This window comes from Myotis daubentonii, chromosome 11 (assembly GCF_963259705.1).
Source record: "Myotis daubentonii chromosome 11, mMyoDau2.1, whole genome shotgun sequence".
Classification (NCBI taxonomy): domain Eukaryota; kingdom Metazoa; phylum Chordata; class Mammalia; order Chiroptera; family Vespertilionidae; genus Myotis; species Myotis daubentonii.
Window position 1 is genome coordinate 51,536,350 of NC_081850.1, and position 22,001 is coordinate 51,558,350.

Below are 22,001 nucleotides of genomic sequence, written 5' to 3' on the forward strand. Positions count from 1 at the left end.
TGCTAGGGTTGGAGCTGAGCAGGTATGGGGAGGGCTTCATGCTTCCTAATGGGCCTGAGAGGACCCTGCCTGGAGGAGGGGGAGGGTGCAATGCCCCGCAAGGGTTCCTTGTCCCTGTCAGCTTTCCTGAGGTCATTTGGGACTAAGAGGGGTCAGGGCCCGAGGACACCTGTCCATAAACACCAGGCTAGTGCAGTCCATGTGCATGGCGCCCCCTGGCTGAAAAGGCAGAAGGAAGCCTGGCTTCACAGAGAAGAGAGTGAGTTTGGCGAGGCCCTGACTGAGTCACACAGCTTCCCTGGAGCCCTCGGGCCTCCCTCTTGTGCTTTGGGAAGGAAAGCCAAGGCCAAGTGCAGGCTGGAACCCAGCCCACCTGGGAGCTCCTGGAGGAGGCTCCATCTCCTCCCAGGGCATCTTGAGCAAGGTGTGTGTCTCACCTGGGTGGAAGGGCTGAGCTCATGGAGGGGCCTTGACCCATCCACCTGTGGGAGGCTGTGACTCCTTGAGGTTAGAGCTGGGGGAGTGGGTTCCCGGTCAAGGGAAGGGCTGAAGATGCAAGTCCCAGCCTGCTGAATCAGAGGTGCTGGCTGGGGCCCTGTAAGGAGTGGGGTGTGGAACACCCATCATTTCCCGCCCCCAAAACATTTTTGCCTGAATGGGTGCAGCCTGAAACAGCAGAAGAGACATGGGTTTTGCTGTCAGCAAGTGGGGTGAATATTGACACAGAAAATGAATAATGCTGCAATCCCCCCAGCCTCCCTGACACCCCTAACCTCTTGCAGAGCATTGGAGCAGGGTGATGGAGGAGGCCAAAACAGACATAGGCATTTCCAATGTATTTTTATTTATTTATTCACGTACTTATCCTCATCTAAGGATATTTTCTCCACTGATTTTTTAAAATATATGTTATTAATTTTTTACAGAGAGGAAGGGAGAAGGATAGAGAATTAGAAACATCAATGAGAGAGAAACATCGATCAGCTGCCTCCTGCACACCCCCTACTGGGGATGTGCCTGCAACCAAGGTACATGCCCTTGACCAGAATTGAACCTGGGACCCTTCAGTCCGCAGGCTGACGCTCTATCCACTGAGCCAAACCGACTAGGGCTCCACTGATTTTTAGAGAGAGTGGTAAGCAGGGGGAGAGACAGAGAGCGAGAAACATCGATGTGAGAGAGACACATCTATCAGAGATATGTGACCTTGACCAGAAGCGAACCCGCAACTCTTTAGTTGTGGGCTGACACTCTAACTACTGAGCCAAACCAGCCAGGGTCACATTTTCAATTTTAGAACGTACTTCCTCTCATATACAAAACAATCCCCAGAAGTGGGTCTATTTTTCCCTTTCCACAAATGACAAAACTGAAGTTTGGAGAGAAGTCACTTGCTAAGGTCTCATTCGACCACGGAGTATCGAGCTTGGGATTCAAACCCCATGGGGATGGGGAGAGGCGGTGAAAGGACAGAGACCAGGGAGCCACAGGAAGCCCCTTCAGGCGTGAGCCCCCTTTCCAGCGTGCGCACCGCTCTTAGGCCACTGCTGGACACCCTTCTGGTTTCTGGGCCTTGGGAGTCGGGGTAGCTGTAGGCTGGCATGGGGAGTGGAGAACAGAGATGAATCACTGAATTATGAGCGTCTCCAGACTGGGGGGCGGGCAAGCATCTCCTCCTACTGCGCCAACAGCCACCCCCTGTCTGCAGACAGGCAGACGAGATGGCAGGGGACCTGTGAATGGGAACTGCCCCCTCAGGCACCGCCAGCCAGATGAGCAGCTGGACATTGAGAAAATCTACCTTTTGACCCATATCCTGGGGACTCTGGGTTCACTTCCTGGTGTCCCTGAGCTGCCCTCGGCACCCTTTGAGGACAGCAGAGGGTCAAGGAGGGGAGTCAGAGGGATGGGATAGAGACGTAGACCTCTTTTTTTTTTAATTTTGTTTTATTGCTTAAAGTATTACAAAGAGTATTACATATGTCTCCTTTTTTCCCCCCCGCCTTGACATTCCCCCGGCCTCCCCTACCCCCCAGTGTCTTATGTCCATTGGTTATGCTTATATGCATGCATACAAGTTCTTTGGTTGATCTCTTACCCCCTCCAAGACCTCTTGCTGAGTCATAGGGGCAGGCTGATGGGGGCAGAGCCCTCTAACAGACCTAGAACTTCCGTTCTAAGCCTGGCTTGGCCACTGACCAGTCAGGGGCCCTGGCCAGCTCTCTTCCCTCACCTCTCAGAGCCTCAGTGTCTCCATCAGCCACCTGGAAGTTTCAGGTGGCGTCCTCTCTCAACCCCAGTCCCAGGGCCTCAGTCAGAATCAAACAAGATTGTGGATGTTTTTCAGGCTTTGAAAACTGTATTATACAGTCAACATAGAAGAAAGGATTCATTCCAGAAGCTGCCTCCTTAATCAGAGCCTCATGTCTTCATGTGTGAATAGCCACGTGTGTTCTTGGCTGTGTGTATGCATGTATCCAAAAAGGTCTGTGTGTACATGTGGGCAGCCATGGGGTCCACACATGTATGTATGTATCCATGAGGGCCTGTGTGGGCAAATGTGTGTCCACGGGGGCCTGTGTGTGGCCTTGTCTGGGACTAGTTATGGATCTGTGTCCAGTGTTTATAAAAGCCAGAGATAGGAGACGGGGATCTGTTAAGGAGTCTGAAGAGGCACTGGCTGGACACTTGGGCATGCCCCATGCCAGCCCGGGAAGAGCAGAGGTAGTGACAAGAGGCTGACAGGGACCAGGCTATTACTGCAAACAGGCCTAGGGTGTCCGGAGGGCTCTGGTTCACACCTCAGGACCAAATTCCTGGAGCCCCTGGGTATTGAGCTGGGATTCAAACCCATGGGCTTGAATGGGGAGATGGGCTTTCTGATGTCTCATCTCCCTCCTCACTAACAGGAAAGCTCCTGGACCCAGGATAAGGTTGCTTCAGAGGATGAGGAGTTAGAGCCGGGGTCAAGGAAGAAGGTATGCTTGAAGGCTTCCTGTGGGGCCTGAGCCAAGGCCCAGCATTTGCCTGGTCCCTGAAACCAGCAAGAGCCTGGGGCATCCTTTGGGCTGAGGCAATCAGAGGGCTTCCTGGAGGAGGAAACATTTGGCTGGGGATTTTGTGGAGAGTTTTCCAGGTGAGCGACTGCTGGGGCAGGCCCTGGACAGGATGGGTGCTGGCCTGGTACATGAAGTGAGCAGCCATAGTGAGGCCAGGAAGAGACACAAGAAGCATAGGAAGGGCCTTGTGTTCCATCTTAAGGGCCTGGATCTTTTTTTTTTTTTTTTTTTTTAGTTTTATTGCTTAAAGTATTACAAAGGGTATTACATATGTCTCCTTTTTCCCCCCCGAAGGGCCTGGATCTTACCCCGGGGTGGAGAGGGCAGAGATATTTAAGCTGTGCTTCTTTAAGCCCCAAGGGCTCTGAGGACACTCTCTACAGCTGGAGCTGGGGAGAGGGAAGCCAAGGAGGCAGAGCCCTGCCCCACCTCCTGCTCCAACCACAGCGTTTTCACCATTTTACATCAAGGTTCTGAACAAAATTACAACCGACAAGTATTTCACTAAGAACAGTGGCTTAGCCCAAGCCAGTTTGGCTCAGTGGATAGAGTGTCTGCCTGTGGACTAAAGGGTCCCAGGTTCGATTCCGGCCAAGGGCACATGCCTGAATTGCGGGCTCCATTCCTCGCCCCCCCCCACCCCCCCCCACCCCAGGTAGGTTGCATGCAGGAGGCAGCCAATCAATGATTCTCTCTCATCATTGATGTTTCTATCTCTCTATCACTCTCCCTTCCTCTCTGAAATCAATAAAAACATATTAAAAAAAAAAAAAGAAGAAGAGTGGCTTATGGGAGACTTGAGGGCTTTAAGCAGGGACTGGTATGGTCTCCCTTTGCCATTTAGAAGGATCCCTCCAGGTGGCTGAGTGGAGACTGGGTGAGAAGGGGAAAGACTGAGGCCAGAAAGCCTGGAAGGAGGCCACAGAGGAGAGAAAGAGGCCAGGGCAATGGCTGTAGGGAGGGCGGGAGGTTTGGATTTGGGATTTAGTGGGCAGGGCAGGTGGACAAGAAGCTGAAATTGGACGTGGACAGAAGTGAGTAGACAGGAACCTGAAGCTGAGGTGGGGCCCAGGACAACTGCTCTGAGAGGCCTGAGGGGGCTGGGGGTGGGGAGACAGGTTCGGGAAGAAGACTGCATCTGGCGTTCCAGAAAGGCGATGGGTGTGTGTGAGAGCCCTGGTCTACGCTCCCCTCTTCCCAGCTCAGTCTGGGGGCTAATTACAGGGCAGCCACCAGCTGCCTGCCCGAGGGGAGAGGACTCACAGTTCTGGAGAAGGAGCCAGGGGAGAGAGAGGACAGGCTGCAGCAGGAGGTTCTGCAGTCAGACTTCAGGAATGACTTCCTGAGGGCCTCTAGACCTAGGGTCAGTGGGATCTGGGCTCCAGCGAGACCCCCTTGGCTGGGAGATAAAGATGAGGCTGTTGTGGAGGGAGATTGGGAAAGGTCAGGGTGCCACACCTGACTATCTTTTTCAACCGAATAGTTGGTTGTCAAGTGGAACAGGGGCTGGATCTCCATGATCCTTTACTCCCTCCGTCAGGGCCCAACCTTGGCATCGTCAGTCTTTAGGAGGCCCCGTCACTGTCCTGTGGAGGTTTCCAGTCCAGGAGAGCAGAGGAGACCTGGGTCCTGCTTTTGAGGAGCTCCCAGGAACAGAGGAGATCCAGGCTTGAGCTGAGGTGGACCGAGTGCTCACACTCCCACCCCAACCCCTACGCTTGGCTGCTCCTTCTCTGGGTCTTGCTGATAACAGCTTCTTTCAACTGCCTTGGGGCGAGGGAGTGGGGCAAAGCTGGCGGGCAGCCCAGAACAGGGGAGGGGGCGAGGCTTTTCACTCCTCCCTGCCCCATTGTTCAGGCCTCTCTAGTCCTTTATGCCTCCTCACCCCCCTCCTTGCCCGAAGAAAGCCCAGACTCAGCAGCAAGGCCTGGAGCCAGGACACCTAGATTCTCTGTAGCTCCACTCCCTGCTTCCTGTGTGACCCTGGAGGTGCATACACCTCTCTGGGCCCCATGCAAACCAGAAAAAGTATTCTCCCCACCCCCCTTCCAGAAACTGAAGTGGGAGCGGGAAGTGTCTCTCTCTGGGTTTGGAACCTGCTGGTCCCCCTTAGTTCCACGGAGCAGCCTAAGCTGCCCCTTCGGGGAAGGGGCAGGCGGGAAGGGGCAAGCTGGCCTTTCCTGAGAAAGGTCGGGGTGATTCACGTTCCCAGGCTTCCCCTCCCCTTTATGGCTCACCCGGATTAATTTCTGACTCACAAAGCGACCGGTTATGTGTATATTGGGGGAGGGGGGGGGCGGGCTTGGGCTAGAGCTAGACCGAATCTGACAATAGGTCAGTAACCAAGCACCCTCAGGACTTTGTTGAATGTCACTTGCTGCAAGCACCCCTAGGATTGGGAATCTTGTTCTTTTTCTCCGAAGGAGTTGGGCAGAGAAAAATAGGGTCCTTAGCTAAAAGGATTCTGGTTTAGAGAAGGTTATTGGATACCACAGACAGAAGTGATGACCCTCTGAGGATTCACTAAATGCAACTACATAGAGAGGCTTAGTTCTGACAGAATTGGGGAAATGGAGCCCCCAAAAGGGGAGGGCTTTATTTAAAGCCATTTACAGCTGCAGGTAGGAATCCAGAGCCCCAGCCTCCTGCCGTCAGCCTACCCGCGTCCTCCTGCAAAGGTAAACGCAGGGGCCCAGAAGCAGACGCACCCATGGGGATGCGTCACCACCCTGCAGAGCCTTGCTCACACTGAAGCTCCTTCTCTTCCCCTGAGGTTCCAGCTCCTCAGGCCCCCCATCCCCTTCCAGTGACGTCATCTTAGACCACCCGGCTTCATCACCTACTTCCCAGAGAAAATCTGCGGAGAACAGGTTGGAGCACAATGTGAGGGATTGAAATTGGAGCCTGGCCTTCCTGCTTCCCCCTCCCCGACTCCCACCCCACTCCTTAAGCTGGAGCAAGGAGTACAGAAAGGATGGTGCAGCTCCTTGGGTTTATGAGTTCTCGGTCCACTTCCCTAGCCACAGGGGGTACCTGACAAAGCCATTATTATGCCTATTTTAATTCTTAAAAAATATTTTTATTGATTTCGGGGGGTGGGGGAGAGGGAGCTAGAAACATCAATGTTGAGAATCATTGATCAGCTGCCTGCACGTTTCCCACTGAGGACTGAGCCCACAACTCAGGCATGTGCCCTGACTGGGAATCGAACTGTGACCTCCTGGTTCATAGGTCGACACGACACTCAACCAGAGCCACGCTGGTCTGGCTATCATACCTATTTTAAAGGTGAAGAGGCTAAGCCCAGCAAGAGGAAGTGACTTGCCCAGGATCACTTGGGGAGGTAGCAGGGCCGGGGCTTATTTCCAAAGTGGGATTGGCACGTGCACCTCTTGAAGCCACCTGCTACACAGTCTTGCCTGGGGCACTGACCCTGGCTTTCACCAGGATAATCCAAAACTGGGTTTGTGGAGGGGGTCAGAAGTTACAGGCCTGAAGCTGACTTTCACAGAAAATAAACCCTGGCTGCTGATGTCTGGAGTTCATGAATGAACAGCACCAGGAGGGATGTAGACCCTAGTTTACAAAGCCAATCAATGCCTTAGTCAGTTTGGCTCAGTGGGTAGACCATCAGTCTGTGGACTGAAGGGTCCTGGGTTCAATTCTGGTCAAGGGCACATGGCCCAGTTGCAGTCTCGATCCCCAGTAGGGGGCGTGCAGGAGGCAGCCGATCAATGATTCTTTCATTGTTGATGTTTCTCTCTAGCTCCCTCTCCTTTTGTCTCTGATATCAATATATCTATATCTATCTATATCTATATATATATACACACACACACATATATATATATTAAAGCCAATCAATGTATTTGCTATGCTAATCTCAACCATATATATTTAAAGCCAATCAATGTATTCGCTATGCTAATATCTCAACCATAGGCCCCATGACAGTGACAGGTAGGGGCTGACATGGGTTCACAAAGACTAGGAGACCAGATTTCCCATATGTGGCTTATCATCTTGAGGATGAAGCCCAATGGACAGGCATCGAAGTCCCTCCACGAACAGGCTCCTGCCTACCACTGAACCTGTTCCGTCTTTCATAAAATTAGGGTAATTGAAAGTACGTCCTTCATAGGGCTGGTATGAGTGCATGAGCAAATTCCCGTAAATGAGATGTGCAAAATAACAAATAGGGCTCAGCAGTTATTAGGCTCAATAAACATGGACTTGTCATTCTCTCTCAGGCTGTCTTCCACCACCACCACCCCACACATTCTGGCAGAGATCACAAACTGATTCTCTTTTCCTGGAAGTCTCCTGGTGGTTTCCCGGCCCTCCATCTGCCTGGGCAAGGTGCCCCTCCTGCACACACCTGTGCCCCTACTCGAGTACAGCACACCGGACAGGGTGCCACGAAACCTATCTTCAAACATGTTCCCTGCCCCCAAAGAGCTTATCTAAGGAGACAAGGTTAAAACCCCATGAAAAAGGCAGACAAGCCACGAACATGAGAAAATTAAATGATTTAATCTTAAACCAGAATTTAAGACAACAGGAGAGTTTGTGGTGCTGTCAGCAACGGCAAAGCACAGGAACTGCTCCAATTACTTCGGAGGCAAAGAGCCTCTCGGCTGGGGGTGAGGGAGGGTTTAAGGAGGAGGCACTTTTCTGAATCTAGAAAAACAGCAAGATTAGGGGAGATGGAGAAGGGAGGGGCTGCCGTGCGGAGGTATGGGTCAGGCTGGAAGGAAGCAGCATCCCTCCCCCAGAGCACCGGGGCTCCTGGAGCAGGACTTGGTCTAGCTCATCGAGGCACCCCCACGCGGCACACTGTGGGTGGCCTGTGACACGAAAGGGCAGAAGCAGAGGTGGAGGGTGTCGGACACTGAGAGGCCAGGGCAGCACTCTGTGCGTCTGCATCTCTCCTGGACTGGGGGGTCACCAGCCCCCTCATCCTCTCACCCACATAGCTTCTTCCTGTCCTCTGTGCTTTTCCATGGTCCCACCCTGGACAGCAGCAGAAACAACACAGGAAGGCGTGATGCCCCTTCAATGTTGTCTCCCAGCCCCACTCCACTGCTCAGTGCTGGTGCTCTGATCCGCAGGAAGTGCCACATCTGCTCTGGGCCCCATGTAAAGGCCGATAATGCACCGAAGGACATGCAGAAGTCTAGGCACGTATCCTGGCAATGGGAAGGGGACAGAGTCCCAGCCCGGGGCACATGTCCTCCTTTCCAGGCCTCTGGAAGCAGCCTAGGAAGGAAAAAAGTCCCAGGCCAGGGCTGACAGATGGAACTCCTCCGTTTTCACTCAACTTCTGGGAGTTCAGTCAGGTCCAGGGGACTCCATAGGACATCATGGCCCCTGCCCCAGTGCTGGTGCATCAGTCAGAGAATTGGGGCAGGACTTTTGTTGGGAACGAGTCAGTGTGTTCAAGTCACCAGGCTCTCCAAGGAGGGTCCATATGCGACGAGGGTGGAGGTCCCACCACTGACACCTTGCTCCAGAGGTCTAAAATCCTGCTGTCCATCCACAGGTTGTTCCTGAGACTGGAGCTCATACAGTCCACCTCTCACTTCGGGCCTCCACAGCCCGTACCAGGCCCTCACCCAGGATGGCGAAGTCCTCCAGGATTGCTTCTACATTGGGCACCATCACCATCTCCCCACCTTGGGACACCACCATGCGCCCCTTTGTGTTGGAGGCCTGTGGGAATCAGAGAAATGAAGTGTCACAAAGGCAGGCCCAGAGACACCGACACATATACGTCACACCTGACACAGGTCACTCATGGAGCAGGCCACAACAGACACCCACGCCCACAGGGAACCATTTGCACACACTCAGGAGCATGGCTGTCCCCAGCCAGCACACCTTGAAAGAGTGGGGCTGGAAGCTGGTGGGCTTCCAGAGGACTCCGATCACCTCTCCACCATGCTGGTCGTAGAAGAAAAGGGCCAGGTCCCCATAGGCCTCCTAAGAAAGGGCAGGACAGAGACAAGATTACAGGACAGAGTCACCTCCAGGGCCCCTCCCCGGGGTCCGTCGGCCCTTAGGACCTACCCTGAGCTGTGCCAGATAGAGCTGAGGAGGATCGTAGCCCAGCACAGGCATCAGGGACGAGGGCCCTGGCTCCCTGAGCAGGCCCCGGCAGAAGGAGGCAGCTGGTGAGTCCACAGCCTGGCGGTGCCGGGGGATGTGGCGGGGAGACAGGCGGATCAGCACATCATACATGTCCAAGGGCGGCCGGAACACTGTCTGAGAAAGGACAGGGAGGGTCAACAGTGCCCACTGAAGAGTTGGGAGCTGACCACAAACCTTTCTACATGTCCACCTTGACTTCTCCCCCTTGATGTGACCGCCCATTACGGGCCTGAGTGCTCATGTGAAGGCAGAAACAGAGCCAGCTGGTGTGAGCTCGGGTCAGCACAAGGAGCACAGGCTGGAAGCATGAGGCCTGGATGGAGCTGGGGCCCCGGTTCTCCTCTAGGCCCCTCCACTGCCCGTCACCCTGGGCAGCCTCAATCTCAATAAACGGGACTGGGCATCCGAGGGCTCCTAGAGCGCCGGACTTCCAGGTTCAAAGGCGGCACCCTCAGAGCCCCCGGGTCAGTCCTGGTCAGGGGCTTACCCTGACATCTCCAGGGCCCCGGGGATCCATTAGCTGCTTCTCTAGGATCGGTAAGGCCTCGGCTGCCAGGACCACAAGCTGCTGCAGGATCTGGGGGTACACATGTATCAAAAAGTCTGACCTGACCACAGGTCTCTCTTAGCTCAGGCTAGGCCTGCTTTTTCTTTGGGAGAAAGCCACACATTTGGGGGCAGAGATGGGAGTGAACCTGGGGCGAGGGCCCATCCTGTGTCCATATGGAGTTTTTGCGATCCTGAGGGGTAATGATGACCATGACGGGGAGTTGTTTCCGAGTTGCCAGGAAGCCACTGCGGATCTCCACCTGCTCCTCCACTGTGGACAAGAGGGAATCCTGGCTCAGCTTGGCCCTCTCCCCCAGACACCCGCTACTGCCCCAGGTCCACCCAGCAGCTACCCATCACAAGGATTTCCAATGCCCCTCCAGGTGGCAAAAGCGGTGAAAGGGACATGGAATTTGCCTCACACAGGCGGGGCGTTAACTACCAGCCTCGGCCCAGAGCAGAATTTTCCACTGCCTGGCACCCATCTGGTTTCTGGGCCCGTACAAGCTGAGGCCTGGCCCTGGCCCCCTCCAGCCCCAAGCTCCTACACACCTGGGGAATTAGAAAGCTGACACCTTCCTCTCTCCTAGGACCAGGAGCTCCTCATGTTACAACCAGAAATCATCACTCCCACCCCACCCCCAAGAGGTCTGGGCACCTTTTTTTTTTTTTTTTTTTTTTTTTTACAGAGAGAGGAAGGGAGGGAGGGGTAGGGAAAGAGAGGGAAGGAGGGAGGGAGGGAGGGAGGGAGGAAGATTGCTGTTCCACTTATTTATGCATTTATTGGCTGATTCTTGTATATGTCCTGATTAGGGGTAGAATCCACAACCTTGGTATATTGGGACGATGCTCTAACCAACTGAGCTACCCAGCCAGGGCAGTGGGCATCTATTCTAATCTGACAGCAATCTAGGACAGGGGAGGCACAGAGAAAACCCAACAGACTGACCAGGAAAACCCCTGCCTGCCACACTCTGCAATCTACAAAGCCCTACCACTTACCAGTGAGTTCATTGTTGAGGTTGACAATAAGGGGGTTGTTCTTCCAATCAAAGGTGGATACCAGGAAAAGGAACCGAAGGAAGCCCACCTGGGGGGAGCTGAGGGGAAGGAGTGAGCAAAGTGGGGGCCACCCCCACATCCCCAAGCTTCTTGCAATCTGGGGGGTACACCTCTTGGCATGGATTGAGGGTATGTCTCGGAACCCCTCTGTCACTTGCCTCAGCCACCCTCTCCCATTTGGACTGAAGGTACAGTACTAGGGATAAAAGCCGGCCCCAAGGGGAACGTCCTGGCTAGAGAAAAGGTGGAGGGAGTCACCTGGGAAGGGTGAAGGGCTCAGGGTGCAGGAAGAGAGCGGCAGCCACCAGGTCCAGGCTCTCATCGGTGAAGCCCTCCCCCAGGAGCTGGGCACGCACCCACCGCTTGGCCAGCCGAGCCACACCCGAGAAGGCTGGGTGCTGCTGCTGGAGTCTGGGGGAGGAAGGGGAGAGGGAGGGGCAATGAGACTCAAGCACTCAGGGCCCAAGAACCGTGTTTCAGCCCTAGTGCCACTATTTATTCCAACTTTACCCAACACTAGCTCTGTGCTAATGCGTTACACGTATGAGCTCATGCCTTCCTAACTAATGACCCAGAGGCTGGTCCTAGCACTACTCCCATTTTATAGATGAGAAGATTAAGGTCCAGGGGGAAATCTTGCCCAAAGGGATTTTTTTTTAGCCAGTGAAATGGCAAAACCAGGATTCTAGAATTTGCCTGACACCAGAACGCACATCCCTAAATATTATGCCACTTGGCCTCCCAGAGAGGCGGGCAGGCCAGGAGGACAGAAGGGGCAGAAATGGGTCTACAGACAGAAGAGCCTGTGCAGGGGCCATACCCATGCAAGGCACTTGTGAGCAGGGGCAACTGTTTTGTGTCCTTCTCCAGGCGGAGGGAGGCAGGCGTATCCCTCCACGAGATCATCCCCTCGGGGCTCCGCATCTCCTTCAGGATCTGCGGCTCCCGCTGGTAGGCCACACGAATCCGGAACACAAACCCATCCTGTTGGAAGAGGGAACGGGATGGGAGGTCCCTGTCTGCCTGGGGCACCCACCCCTCAGCAGGGGTCCCCTGCCCTGCACCAGCCTAACCTTCAGGACATCAGTGTGCGTAGCCGTGGCCCGGCACTGCAGCCCATGCTGTTGCGTCAGCAGCTCTGCCAGGCGCAGCTGGAAAGCAGCCCGAACCCGCCGTATGGCCTCCGCATCCTGTGGCCACTGACCACTGCCCTCCAGGTGACACACCACTGGGGAGAAGAGCGAGACACCTCAGTCTGCAGCGTGGAGTGGGAACAGTCCCTCTCATCCCCTCCCAAGAGCCCCCTCACCAGTCATGGGCTCCACATAAGCTGGACAGGGCTTGTCGGGCCGGGGCAGCAGTGAGGCCCGCTCTGGAAAGTGCTTATGGAAGGAGTAGGCTGGCCAGACTGGAGTTGGTGGGAACACCTACGGGATAAGGAAAGCTGAAGAAGGGGCCTGGAATTGGGAAGGGGAGTGCCCGGAGTCAGGAGTTGGAAGGGAGAAAACCGGATGGGTGAAATAGAGTTGGGGATCACCAAAGAGAAAGGGCTCCCTGCCTTCGCGCCTCACCTCAGTGTAGCGCAGCACTGGGTGAGCTCCTTGCACAGCAGACACAGTCAATGGGAGACCGTCCAGCCCCCACAGCAGGCGGCTGAGTTCATCATAGCAACGCACCGCAGCTGCCAGGGCCTCCTCACCTGTGCTGGAGGTCTTTGAGGGAGAAAACAGTCAGGAGGCCAGGACTCTGCAGAACCAACCCCACCACCACGAGGGAACGTGCCATCACGCCGGCTGCCGCAGAGCCAGCACCCCCTCTGCTGGACATTCCAGGACGTGCAGCTTGGCTAAGGTGGTAAAGGCTCTCTAATCCCAACCAATCCAGCCACACAGGCTTCTCTACAGTCCTTAGCTCGACTGCAATCCTGAACCAGCAGGGCCCTTACCTCTTTCAAGCCTTGGATCAGTGCATCCAGGAGGCCCCCCGTATAGTGGACACAGGTTTCTGGGATGTCAGCATGGCTGGAAGAGGGGCACAGACACAGTGTACACATTGGGGGCTAGGAGTTCGCTGCTGGATGTGAACTGCTCACCCCAAAAGCCTGGGCTCCCCAGCCCACAGTTGCCTCCTGGCATTCAGATGCCAACACTCACAGTGCCAAGAGGTGGGTGACCACCTGGTGGGGAATAAGGCGCTTCTGGGACATAGAGCCTGCCTCCCAGACCACAGCTTCCCGAATGGCTCCATCCTGGAAACGCCGAAGCTCCGAGCGAGATCCCCAGAACTGGCGGAAGTCAGCCGCCTGAGAGTAAAGGAGTAATTGGAGAGATCAACAAAGGGCTCTGTCAGAAATCTCCCTGGAAGCCCTGGCTGCTTTGGCTCAGTGGATAGAGCGTCGGCCTGCGGACTGAAGGGTCCCAGGTTCAATTCCAGTCCAGGGCACATGCCTGGGTTGCAGGCTCGATCCCCAGTGGGGGGATTTGCAGGAGGCAGACGATCAATGATTCTCTCCTATCACTGATGTTGCACTCTATCGCTCTCTCTCTCTCTCTCCTTTCCTCTCTGAAATCAATAAAAAATATATTTTTTAAAAAAGAAATCTCCCTGATGGGCCTCAATCCAGGTGGCATGAGAACAATCCATCCCACTCCTCCCCATGTGCATGCTGAGGCTCCCAAGGCAGGGCCAAATCACCCCTCAGGCCTCAGGGCTCCTCACCTCGGGCTGGTCAGCCTCTGGACCCAGCTCAAGGACGCTGGTCAGCCCCTCAGGCCGAAGGAGCAATCCCAGAGTCAGGGCCCCAGAGTCTCTGTGCTTCGGCGGATCCTGGCTGATGTCCCACTGTGGAATGCAGAAAGGCTGAGCTTAACCCAAGAGCCCTCCATCTTGGTCTGGAAACCCACTTGTTAATTAGATGGATGGTGTATCTTTTGTATCTCCTGGGGCCCTAAATCCAACCCCCCTTTGACCCACAAGCTCTGACCCATCCATACCTCAGAGACTGGGGGCCGAGAGTGGGCCAGCAGGTGCAGCCGGGACCCCAGGCCCTGCTCCAGGAGGGTGGTTAGTGGACCCAAAGCAGCTGAGACATAGTCCCCACCGTGGTCCTGCAGCTCTGGCCATAGCTTCAGCCGGTGACATGCTGCCTGCAGACGACTCAGTGGACAGAGACTGGAGATGGGGCACAAAGGGACAGAGGAAGAATCAGGAACTGCTGGCCTCTATCACTTCTATCCCCCAAAACCAGGAAAATCTGAGCACTTGCTAAGGACCTCTGCCCCATCACTGTAGCCCCAGGTTAACAGGACCCACTGACATACCACGTCACCCCTAAACTTACTGCAGGATGTGGTCAAAAGCTCGGATCATGGGTTTGGGAGTCATTAACAGCAGCTGGAATCCATCGTCAGCTTTGCTGTCCAGCAACACCATAGACAGCCGTGCCTCATGCTGTACCTGGGGCACAGAGACTCAGTTGTGAGACTGCCACCACTGTACTCTCCCTTCATCACCTGAGGGCTCAGGCCAAGAGACATCCCTGCCCTAAGCTCTCTGGAGAGGAGTTTGAGTTCTGGCGCTGGCAGAGAAGATAGGGGCTGGGCTGGGACATCTGGGGAGCCTTGGAGTGGGGAGCCATGGGTACCTGGTGATAAGTGGAGGCAGTGACATCGGCACAAAGGTTGAGGCGGCCTGAGGAGTCCAGGAAGACAACAGGGAAGGATTGGTGGAAGTCAGTCAGGGCCGGCTTGGAGGGGTAGAGAGAAGTCTGTTAGAGTCGGGGCTCACCTTCTGGTCTCCTTGCCCAGACTCAGCCCTGCCCCACTCACCAAGGAAGAATCTGAGCTGAAACATAAACTGATCCCATTGACGGTCAAATCTGTGGTGGCTGAAGTGAACCAGAGAAGGTGGGTGTCAGAAAATATTCCTCTCCCTGGGGGCCCCTCCCTCCGGCCAGGTGGCTGCCACTGACTGGGACTCAGTTTGTCCATCTATCTGATGGCAAGGGACCAAACTGTGCCTGACAAGATGAGAGGATCCCCAAGATGAGTGGAATTCTTGGCCTTTCCAAGCCTAGGTGCCTCACCCAGAAACTGCAGGACACTTCTCAGGACCTGGTAGCCGCTCATGGTGGTGTGGATCTTGCGTATGGACACGAGGAAGGCAACCAGCATGGAGACAAGGAACCCACTAAATCCTCCCAGGCCCTGAAAAGAGATGGAGAGAGAGGCCCAAGCTCCGAGCCAGCCCACCACTCAGCAAGGCAGGGAAGCTGAGCCATTCCCAACTCACTTTATCCAGGTCTCGCTGCCGCAGCCAGACCTTCAGAAGGGCCACACCATCCTTCAGCCCCAAGGCTGAGCCCAGCACAGTTGACAGCAACTGCACATGGGACTGGAGGGCTGTGTCCTGCAGGACCCATGTGTTATAGTGGGGGGTGGGAGGCTCTGGACTACCTGTGGGACAAAAGGAAAAGCCATGAGAAAAGTTCTCACAACACCCTTCCCTCCAGCTCCACCCTGACACCAGTGCCTGCTCACCATCGCCTGGAGGACTCTGCCCGCGGTACCAGGCAGAGCGCACATTGTTCTTGGAGGGCAGCAGGCGGCACGGGCGGAAGAAGTCAGGTGGAGGGCACGGATGGAGACGTACAGTGACCAGGTGCTCATCCTTCCCTGGGAGGGGACAGAGGGTGCTGAGACCCTACAGCCCCTGGAGCCAGAGGGACCCCTGTACCTACTTGAGGGCCCCATGCACGCCCACCTCAGAATTTGAGATCTCTATACCTTCCTCTTCAAACTTGAGGCCCAAGCCTCTCACTTTGGACCTAAGGGCCCTGTGCTTCCCCCACTGGATTTATCACCCCATCCTGTGCCCTAGGCCCAGTGTGTGCCGCCCCCCACCGTGGCCCTCACCATGAGGCCGCAGCAGCAGCAAGGGTTTCAGATGGCAGCCATTGGTGTAGGAGAAGCGAACACTGCCAAAGAGGGGGTCTTGGGCCAGGTGGTGAGCCAAGTGGGCCAGGTAGAGAGCACGCTTGCGGAAGTATCGCTGGTTCAGCCCATCCTTATCCTGTAGGATCTCCTGAAGGGGATCAAGAAAAGAGAGATGGCCATGTACTTTAAGTACTTACTGTTCAAGAGTTTGGGGGTCCAGATGAAGCCAAGGTGAGAGTTATAGTGAGTTATAGCTTAGCAACTCCAGGAATTCTCTGCTGGCCAGAATGCCCAAGGCAGGGCTAGCAACACCATACTCAGTTTGCAAAGGTGTAAAGGGACAGCAAATAGTCTAAGGGCTCATCTGAGTAGCCCTCTAAAGATAATTGCAGTGATCTATTCTTTTGATTCAGAATTCAGATTTCAATCCACTGGCAAGCAACAGGTGGGAAAAAGGGAGGGACTGTGGGATTTGTAAGTAGTACAGTAGCAGGCCATTCCATCCCTGAACTCTGGACCTCACCTTGGGCATGGTCAGTGCTACATCCACGTTGATGTCCGGCCGGATGCAGGTGCCCAAAAGGTAGCTGCCCACAACAGTGACCTGGGCTGGGGGCAGGAAGCGGAAACAGCCCTTCACAGTATAGGGCACCTGGTGGAGAGGCACTTGAACTCCAGCTGGGAGCCATGCCTGGTCAGTCAGCTATGGGGACAGAGACAGTGATACATATTGATTTGACTGCCTTTCTGAACACGTCCCCTGGATGTCTAGTACATCTCTCAAATACAAAATGTCAACATGTTTAAAACCAAACTCCTGATATTCTTATAAACATTTCTTCCCCATGATGGCAATTCCATACTAGGTGCTCAGGCCAAAAACATTTATATCACCATACTCATCTGTTAAGAATTCCCACTTCGCTTTCAAAAGACATCCAGACATGACCACGTCTCTAAACCACCATTTTTCAGTGATCACTGCATAAGATGTTCCTAACCACTTTCCCTGACTTCACCTATGTCCCACTCTGTTCTACTTTTTAAATAATTTTATTAATGTATTTTTAAAATTTGTATTTATTGCCCTGACCGGTTTGGTTCAGTGGATAGAGCGTCTGCCTGCGGACTCAAGGGTCCCAGGTTTGATTCCAGTCAAGGGCATGTACCTTGGTTGCGGGCACATACCCAGTGGGGAGTGTGCAGGAGGCAGCTGATCAATGTGTCTCTCTCATCAATGTTTCTAACTCTCTATCCCTCTCCCTTCCTCTCTGTAAAAAAATCAATAAAATATATATATATAAAAAAGTTTGTATTTATTGACTTTAGAGTAGGGGTGGGGAACATCCAACCCATGGGTCATTTAAGTCCCACAAAATCATTTGGTCTGGCCCTGCCAAGGCATTAGGGGTTAAATGTTTGACTAGCCCTAGCTGGTTTGGCTCAGTGGATAGAGAGTGTCAGCCTGCGGACTGAAGGGTCCCGAGTTTGATTCCGGTCAAGGGCACATGCTCTGTTGCGGGCTTGATCCCCAGTAGGCGGCATACAGGAGGCAGTGGATCAATGAGTCTCTCTCATCATTGACGTTTCAATCTCTCTCTTTCCCTCTGATAAAAATATATTTTTTTTAAATAAATGTTTGACCAAATACAGCAGGCTAATTTTTAAGTTGATAATTTTGTATGGCCTGAAAATGATGTTATAAATATCTAAATGGTGCCCAGCCAGTGCAGCTCAATGGTTGAGCATCACTATGAACCAGGAGGTTGAGGTTCGATTCCCGGTCAGGGCACATGCCCAGATTGTGGGCTCAATCCCTGGTGGGGGCTGCGAGGAGGCAGCTGATTGATGTTTCTCACTCAACAATGTTTCTGTCTCCCTCTCCCTTCCTCTCTCTTTAAAAAAATTTTTTTTAATTGAAAAAAATCATAAACCACTCCCATCCTCTGATATTCCCATAATCCCCTTACTTCGACCTACTTTTTCTTTTTTTTCATAGTGCTTACTACCTTCTAATTTAACATGTAGTTTACTTGTCATGCTTATTATCTATTGTCCATAACCCCAACACTAAAACAGGCTGCTTTGTTCAGAGGCAGCCTAAGAACACAACTACTGCAAGGCACATAAACATCTGCTAAATGAATGAACATGTGACTAATCACACTCCCAGCTTCGCTTCCTGGCAACGAGAATAAGCTTCCGAGCACCCTAACCTCTCCAGAGAATAGCAAGGCCCCTGTTTCAGATGCTCCCACTAAGGATCTCCTCTGGGCTTTCCACCGCCCTATACCACCGGTCTTGCCTCTGTCTCAGGGGTTGAGGGCACCCTCATGATCCGCTGGTTGACATCCCGTAGGAAAGCATCAATCCGCTCCTTCTTCTTCTCTGACAGCCTCACTTCCTTCAGTAGCTCCTCTACCTGTAGGATGGGGCGAGGGAGAGTCCTTTATCCTCAGGAACTCGGGCCTGCCCCTCTGAGCTAAGCCCCAGCCACGCACAGTACCTGTAAACGAAGCAAGCTGGAGTGGAACAGGCTCTCAGTCTCCCGAAGGCGATTCAGTTCCTCACTGGTAGGTTCCTTGTACAGTTCTGCCCGGCTAAGCTTCACTGGCTGCAGGAGACCCTCCACTGGATGCTTCTTTGAAAATTCCTTCTTCCCCTCCTTGACTGTGCCTTCCAGAGTTGGCTCCATCATCTGTGCCCAGTGAGAGGGAGAAACAGTGTGAGGTCATAGATGCTTAACGTTCATTCCCTGCCTGAAGTACCACCTGATAGGATGTGGGTAAAAGCTTTACTTGCATCTGCTCCCTCTTTTGAATGGGAGTCAGATTGTGGAACACTCAGGATAATCATTCCTTAGAACAGTGGTTCCCAACCTTGGCTGCATAGAATCACGTGGGAATCTTTTTAAAATCCTGATTTCTGGGCCTCATCCTCCAGAAATTCTGTTTCTTTGTATGGGGTGGGGCCATAACATTAGCAACAAAGAAACAGAATTTCCGGAGGATGAGGCCCAGAAATCAGGATTTTAAAAAGATTCCCACGTGATTCTAATGTGCAGCCAAGGTTGGGAACCACTGCCTTAGAAGAACATTATTGAGCTCTAGATTGAGAACGCCTTGTGTTGAGGGTTCCCTGTCTACCTGACACACAAGCAAGGAGCACTGGTAGGGGTAGTAGCTGACTGGGCCCTACCCTAAGCAAAGCCTGAGTTCCTTGTATTGCCAGGTATCATGCATCAGGGTGCTTCTAATTCTGCTGGATCAGTCCTGGGACTTTGCAAATGCCATCCCCACGCTTCCTCTATTCAAATCCTGCCAGGTTCCATCTCCCCTAGCAAGCCCTGACTAACCCTGATTAGCACTGTATACATTAGTGCTTAATTAGTGATGGAAAGAGCGAGAACTTACAGGCTCTGGCGAATATACTCCGTAAGTCACCCCATCCTCACAATAATCCTGGAAGAAAATGAGCCCTTGAAGTCCCGTGAGCTCGAGGTTCCACAGTTGGTATGCCTACACTGTGAGCAGAGTTCAGATCTTGGTCAGCGGGATCCCAAACCTTCACCCCTGGAGGGAGCCCTGGACCGCGCCCCCCATTCACAGATTCACACGCGGGAGAGCCTCCCGCGTAAAAGCGCTCCAGGCGCGCCACCATGTGCCCGGCTGGAAGCATCGGGCGAAGGGAGCTGCTCCAGAGGGGCCCGCACTCGTGCTCCTGGCTGGCAAGCAGTCAGGCTTTGCCACCTCCACCACGTGGAGCACCCCCTCCTCCCAGATAGCTCACCCACCTCGGGGTCGCCGGCATCTCCGCGAGGCTGTGCTCCCGCAGGCGCTGGCCCCATCCCTCCGGGCCGTCCGGCTCCCGCTGGTCGGGTTCAAAGCGGGCGGTACAACTTCTTCCCACTGCGACAGAACTGCCGGAGCCCCTCCGCGGAAGCGGAACCCCCTCAGCAGACCTCCTGTACACTCCAAAGGACCTGCTGGGGCACCCCAAGACACATCGCCAGGGCAGCCGCAGAGAACGCCGACGAGCCTCGTGTCGCAGGACTCCGCCCAGCTCCAGAGCCATTGGACCAGTGCCCCGAAGGCTTGCTCGCCATTGGTTCCTGTCACTCTTCAGGACCGCCCACTGTGGGGGAGGGGCCAAGCGGATTTGCTTTACGGTCTCTTTGCGACACCAGGCAGGAAGCTTGCCGGTAGTCGGCGGCCGCCTCCCTTTTCTCACTTCCTCCGCTTGGGTCAAAAGGACAAGGGCGGAGCTAATGGGCGCCCTCTCAGGAGTGTTTTATTTATTTACACCGGTGATTCTTTCCCTTTTCTTCATCTACCACATCTTCGTAATTAACCGGTCTTGTCAGTTCTGCCTCCAAAATATATCTTGAACTTATTCGTTCTTTGTTTTTACTACCAAGTTTAGTCTGAGTTACATCATTTTGTCCCTAGTTTATTGTAATAACTTTTCTCCAGTTTATTACATTTTCCAAATGTACTGAAACGCAATAGGTATAGATTGAACGCCCATGTAATCATAGTCCAATGATAAAGTTTAACCTTGATTCAATACTATGATAGAAAGTTCATGCTCAAATTCTGCCAATTATCTCCACATCTTTTATATACTACCAGTTTATTTCCTGATGCAAGATCATGCATTAATTTAGTCATATTTCATTTCTCTCAATCCAGAACATTTTCTGATCTCACCCCTTTTTGGCCTATTATAACAACGTTTTTGAAGAATATAAGACAAGTTTCATTTGTTTATTTTAAATATATTTTTATTGATTTCAGAGAGGAAGGGAGAGAGCGAGAAACACCAATGATGAGAGAGAATCATTGATCGGCTGCCTCCTGCACGCACCATACTGGGGTTTGGGGATCGAGCTTGCAACCCCACCATGTGTCCTGACTGGGAATTGAACCTTGAACCATGACCTTCTGGTTCCTAGACCTACGCTCAACCACTGAGCCACACGGGGCAGGCTAAAAACAATTTTTGATTGTTTATCAATTATCTACCTCTTTGCTCTTGACTTTGAGTCCATGAAAACAAGGACCAGGTCTACATGCCCAGGGTCTAGCACACTGTAAATGCTCAATAAATGTCAAATGAATGAATGTCAATCTTTTAGTTTTGTCTCTTACCATTGTCTCCATCAAATTTATGCCCAGCCATATTGAACTACTTGGAGTTTCCCAACTCTATATTGCCCTCTTGTCCTGTACCTTTGAAGTTGCTGTCTTCTTTGCTCAGAAGGTTTTGGTTGTTTTCCCCCCAGCGTTATTGAGCTATAATTGATAGATAGCATTGCTTAAGTTTAAGATGTATAATGTGATGATTTGTTACATATTGCAAAATGATTACCACAGTGAGGTTAATTAAGACATTTAACATAACAACCATTTGTTGTGATGGTGGTGGTAGTGGTGGTGAGAACATTTAAGATTTACTCCCTTAGAAACTTTCAAGCATACAATACAATATTGTTAACTACTATCATCATGCTGTACATCAGAGCCCCAGAATTCATTCCTCTTATAACTGGAAATTTGTACCCTTTAACTAACAGCATCTCATTTCCCCCATTCCACAGCCCCTGGCAATCACCAGTCTACCCTGTGCTTTCATGAGCTTGGTGTTTTGAGATTCCACACATAAGTGAGATCATACAGTATTTATATTTTTTTTCTCTGACTTACTTCACTTGCCTAATGCCCTTAATGTTCATCCATGTTGTCACATATGGCAAGACTTCCTTCTTTATGACTGAAGGATGCTTTGATTGTTAAGGAAGTTTTCCTGGAGGAGATGGGCTTGTGCTAAGTCTTGAAGCATGATTTCAGTTTTGAATTGAGAGGATGAAGCAGCACTGCTCAAGTCTGAGGAAGACCAAAGAGATAAGAAATTAGTTGATCACTCATTCCACATTGGATGACATTTAAGGAATGGCAAATCCTGTGCTCAGTGTAAAAGATAAATAAGACATGATCACAAGCCAGAAACTAGAATACTACTCTTGCCCTCACATTTTGCAGGCTGTTTCCTCTACTCATTTAAATGTAATGTCATAGAGATTTCTTCTGTCCCTGCCCTGCCTCCACTTAAAATTGCATCAACCCCTGCCCTGGCTGGGTGGCTTGGTTGATTGGAGCATCATCCCATACAACAAAAGGTTTCATGTTATATTCCCAGTTGGGACACATACCTAGGATGTTGGTTTGATCCCCGGTCAGGGCATGTA

General features: G+C 52.7%; 1 protein-coding gene across 2 annotated transcripts; it reads right to left on the reverse strand.

The window, feature by feature from the left end:
- Positions 1–7,569: 7,569 nt before the first annotated feature.
- On the reverse strand, positions 7,570–19,814 carry NOL6 (nucleolar protein 6). 2 transcript variants are annotated; one of them, XM_059657132.1, is made up of 27 exons: positions 19,548–19,814; positions 19,168–19,277; positions 18,261–18,452; positions 18,060–18,176; positions 16,278–16,457; positions 15,734–15,902; positions 15,359–15,493; positions 15,111–15,274; positions 14,905–15,025; positions 14,648–14,706; positions 14,464–14,565; positions 14,161–14,276; positions 13,814–13,991; positions 13,539–13,661; positions 12,974–13,122; positions 12,766–12,841; positions 12,392–12,532; positions 12,130–12,247; positions 11,894–12,048; positions 11,641–11,804; positions 11,079–11,231; positions 10,761–10,858; positions 9,905–10,029; positions 9,697–9,786; positions 9,129–9,323; positions 8,940–9,041; positions 7,570–8,771 (listed from the first exon to the last, which is right to left on the reverse strand). In XM_059657132.1, exons 3-27 carry the CDS (start codon positions 18,450–18,452, stop codon positions 8,622–8,624), a joined length of 3,372 nt encoding a protein of 1,123 aa, XP_059513115.1. In that variant the 5' UTR covers positions 19,168–19,277; positions 19,548–19,814; the 3' UTR covers positions 7,570–8,621. The 2 variants fall into 2 exon arrangements, with proteins under 2 accessions (XP_059513115.1, XP_059513114.1); XM_059657131.1 differs by lacking the exon at positions 19,168–19,277.
- Positions 19,815–22,001: the final 2,187 nt, after the last annotated feature.

What these genes read in the sequence shown, in the direction of transcription:
- NOL6 (XM_059657131.1), bottom strand. Translation starts at nt 19,601, where the DNA reads ATGGGGCCAGCGCCTGCGGGAGCACAGCCTCGCGGAGATGCCGGCGAC. An exon ending in CCTCAACCCCTGAGACAGAG is followed by an intron (nt 16,458 to 18,059) that starts GCAAGACCGGTG and finishes CTGTCCCCATAG; the next exon opens with CTGACTGACCAGGCATGGCT. An exon ending in TGATCCAAGGCTTGAAAGAG is followed by an intron (nt 12,533 to 12,765) that starts GTAAGGGCCCTG and finishes TCTCCCTCAAAG; the next exon opens with ACCTCCAGCACAGGTGAGGA.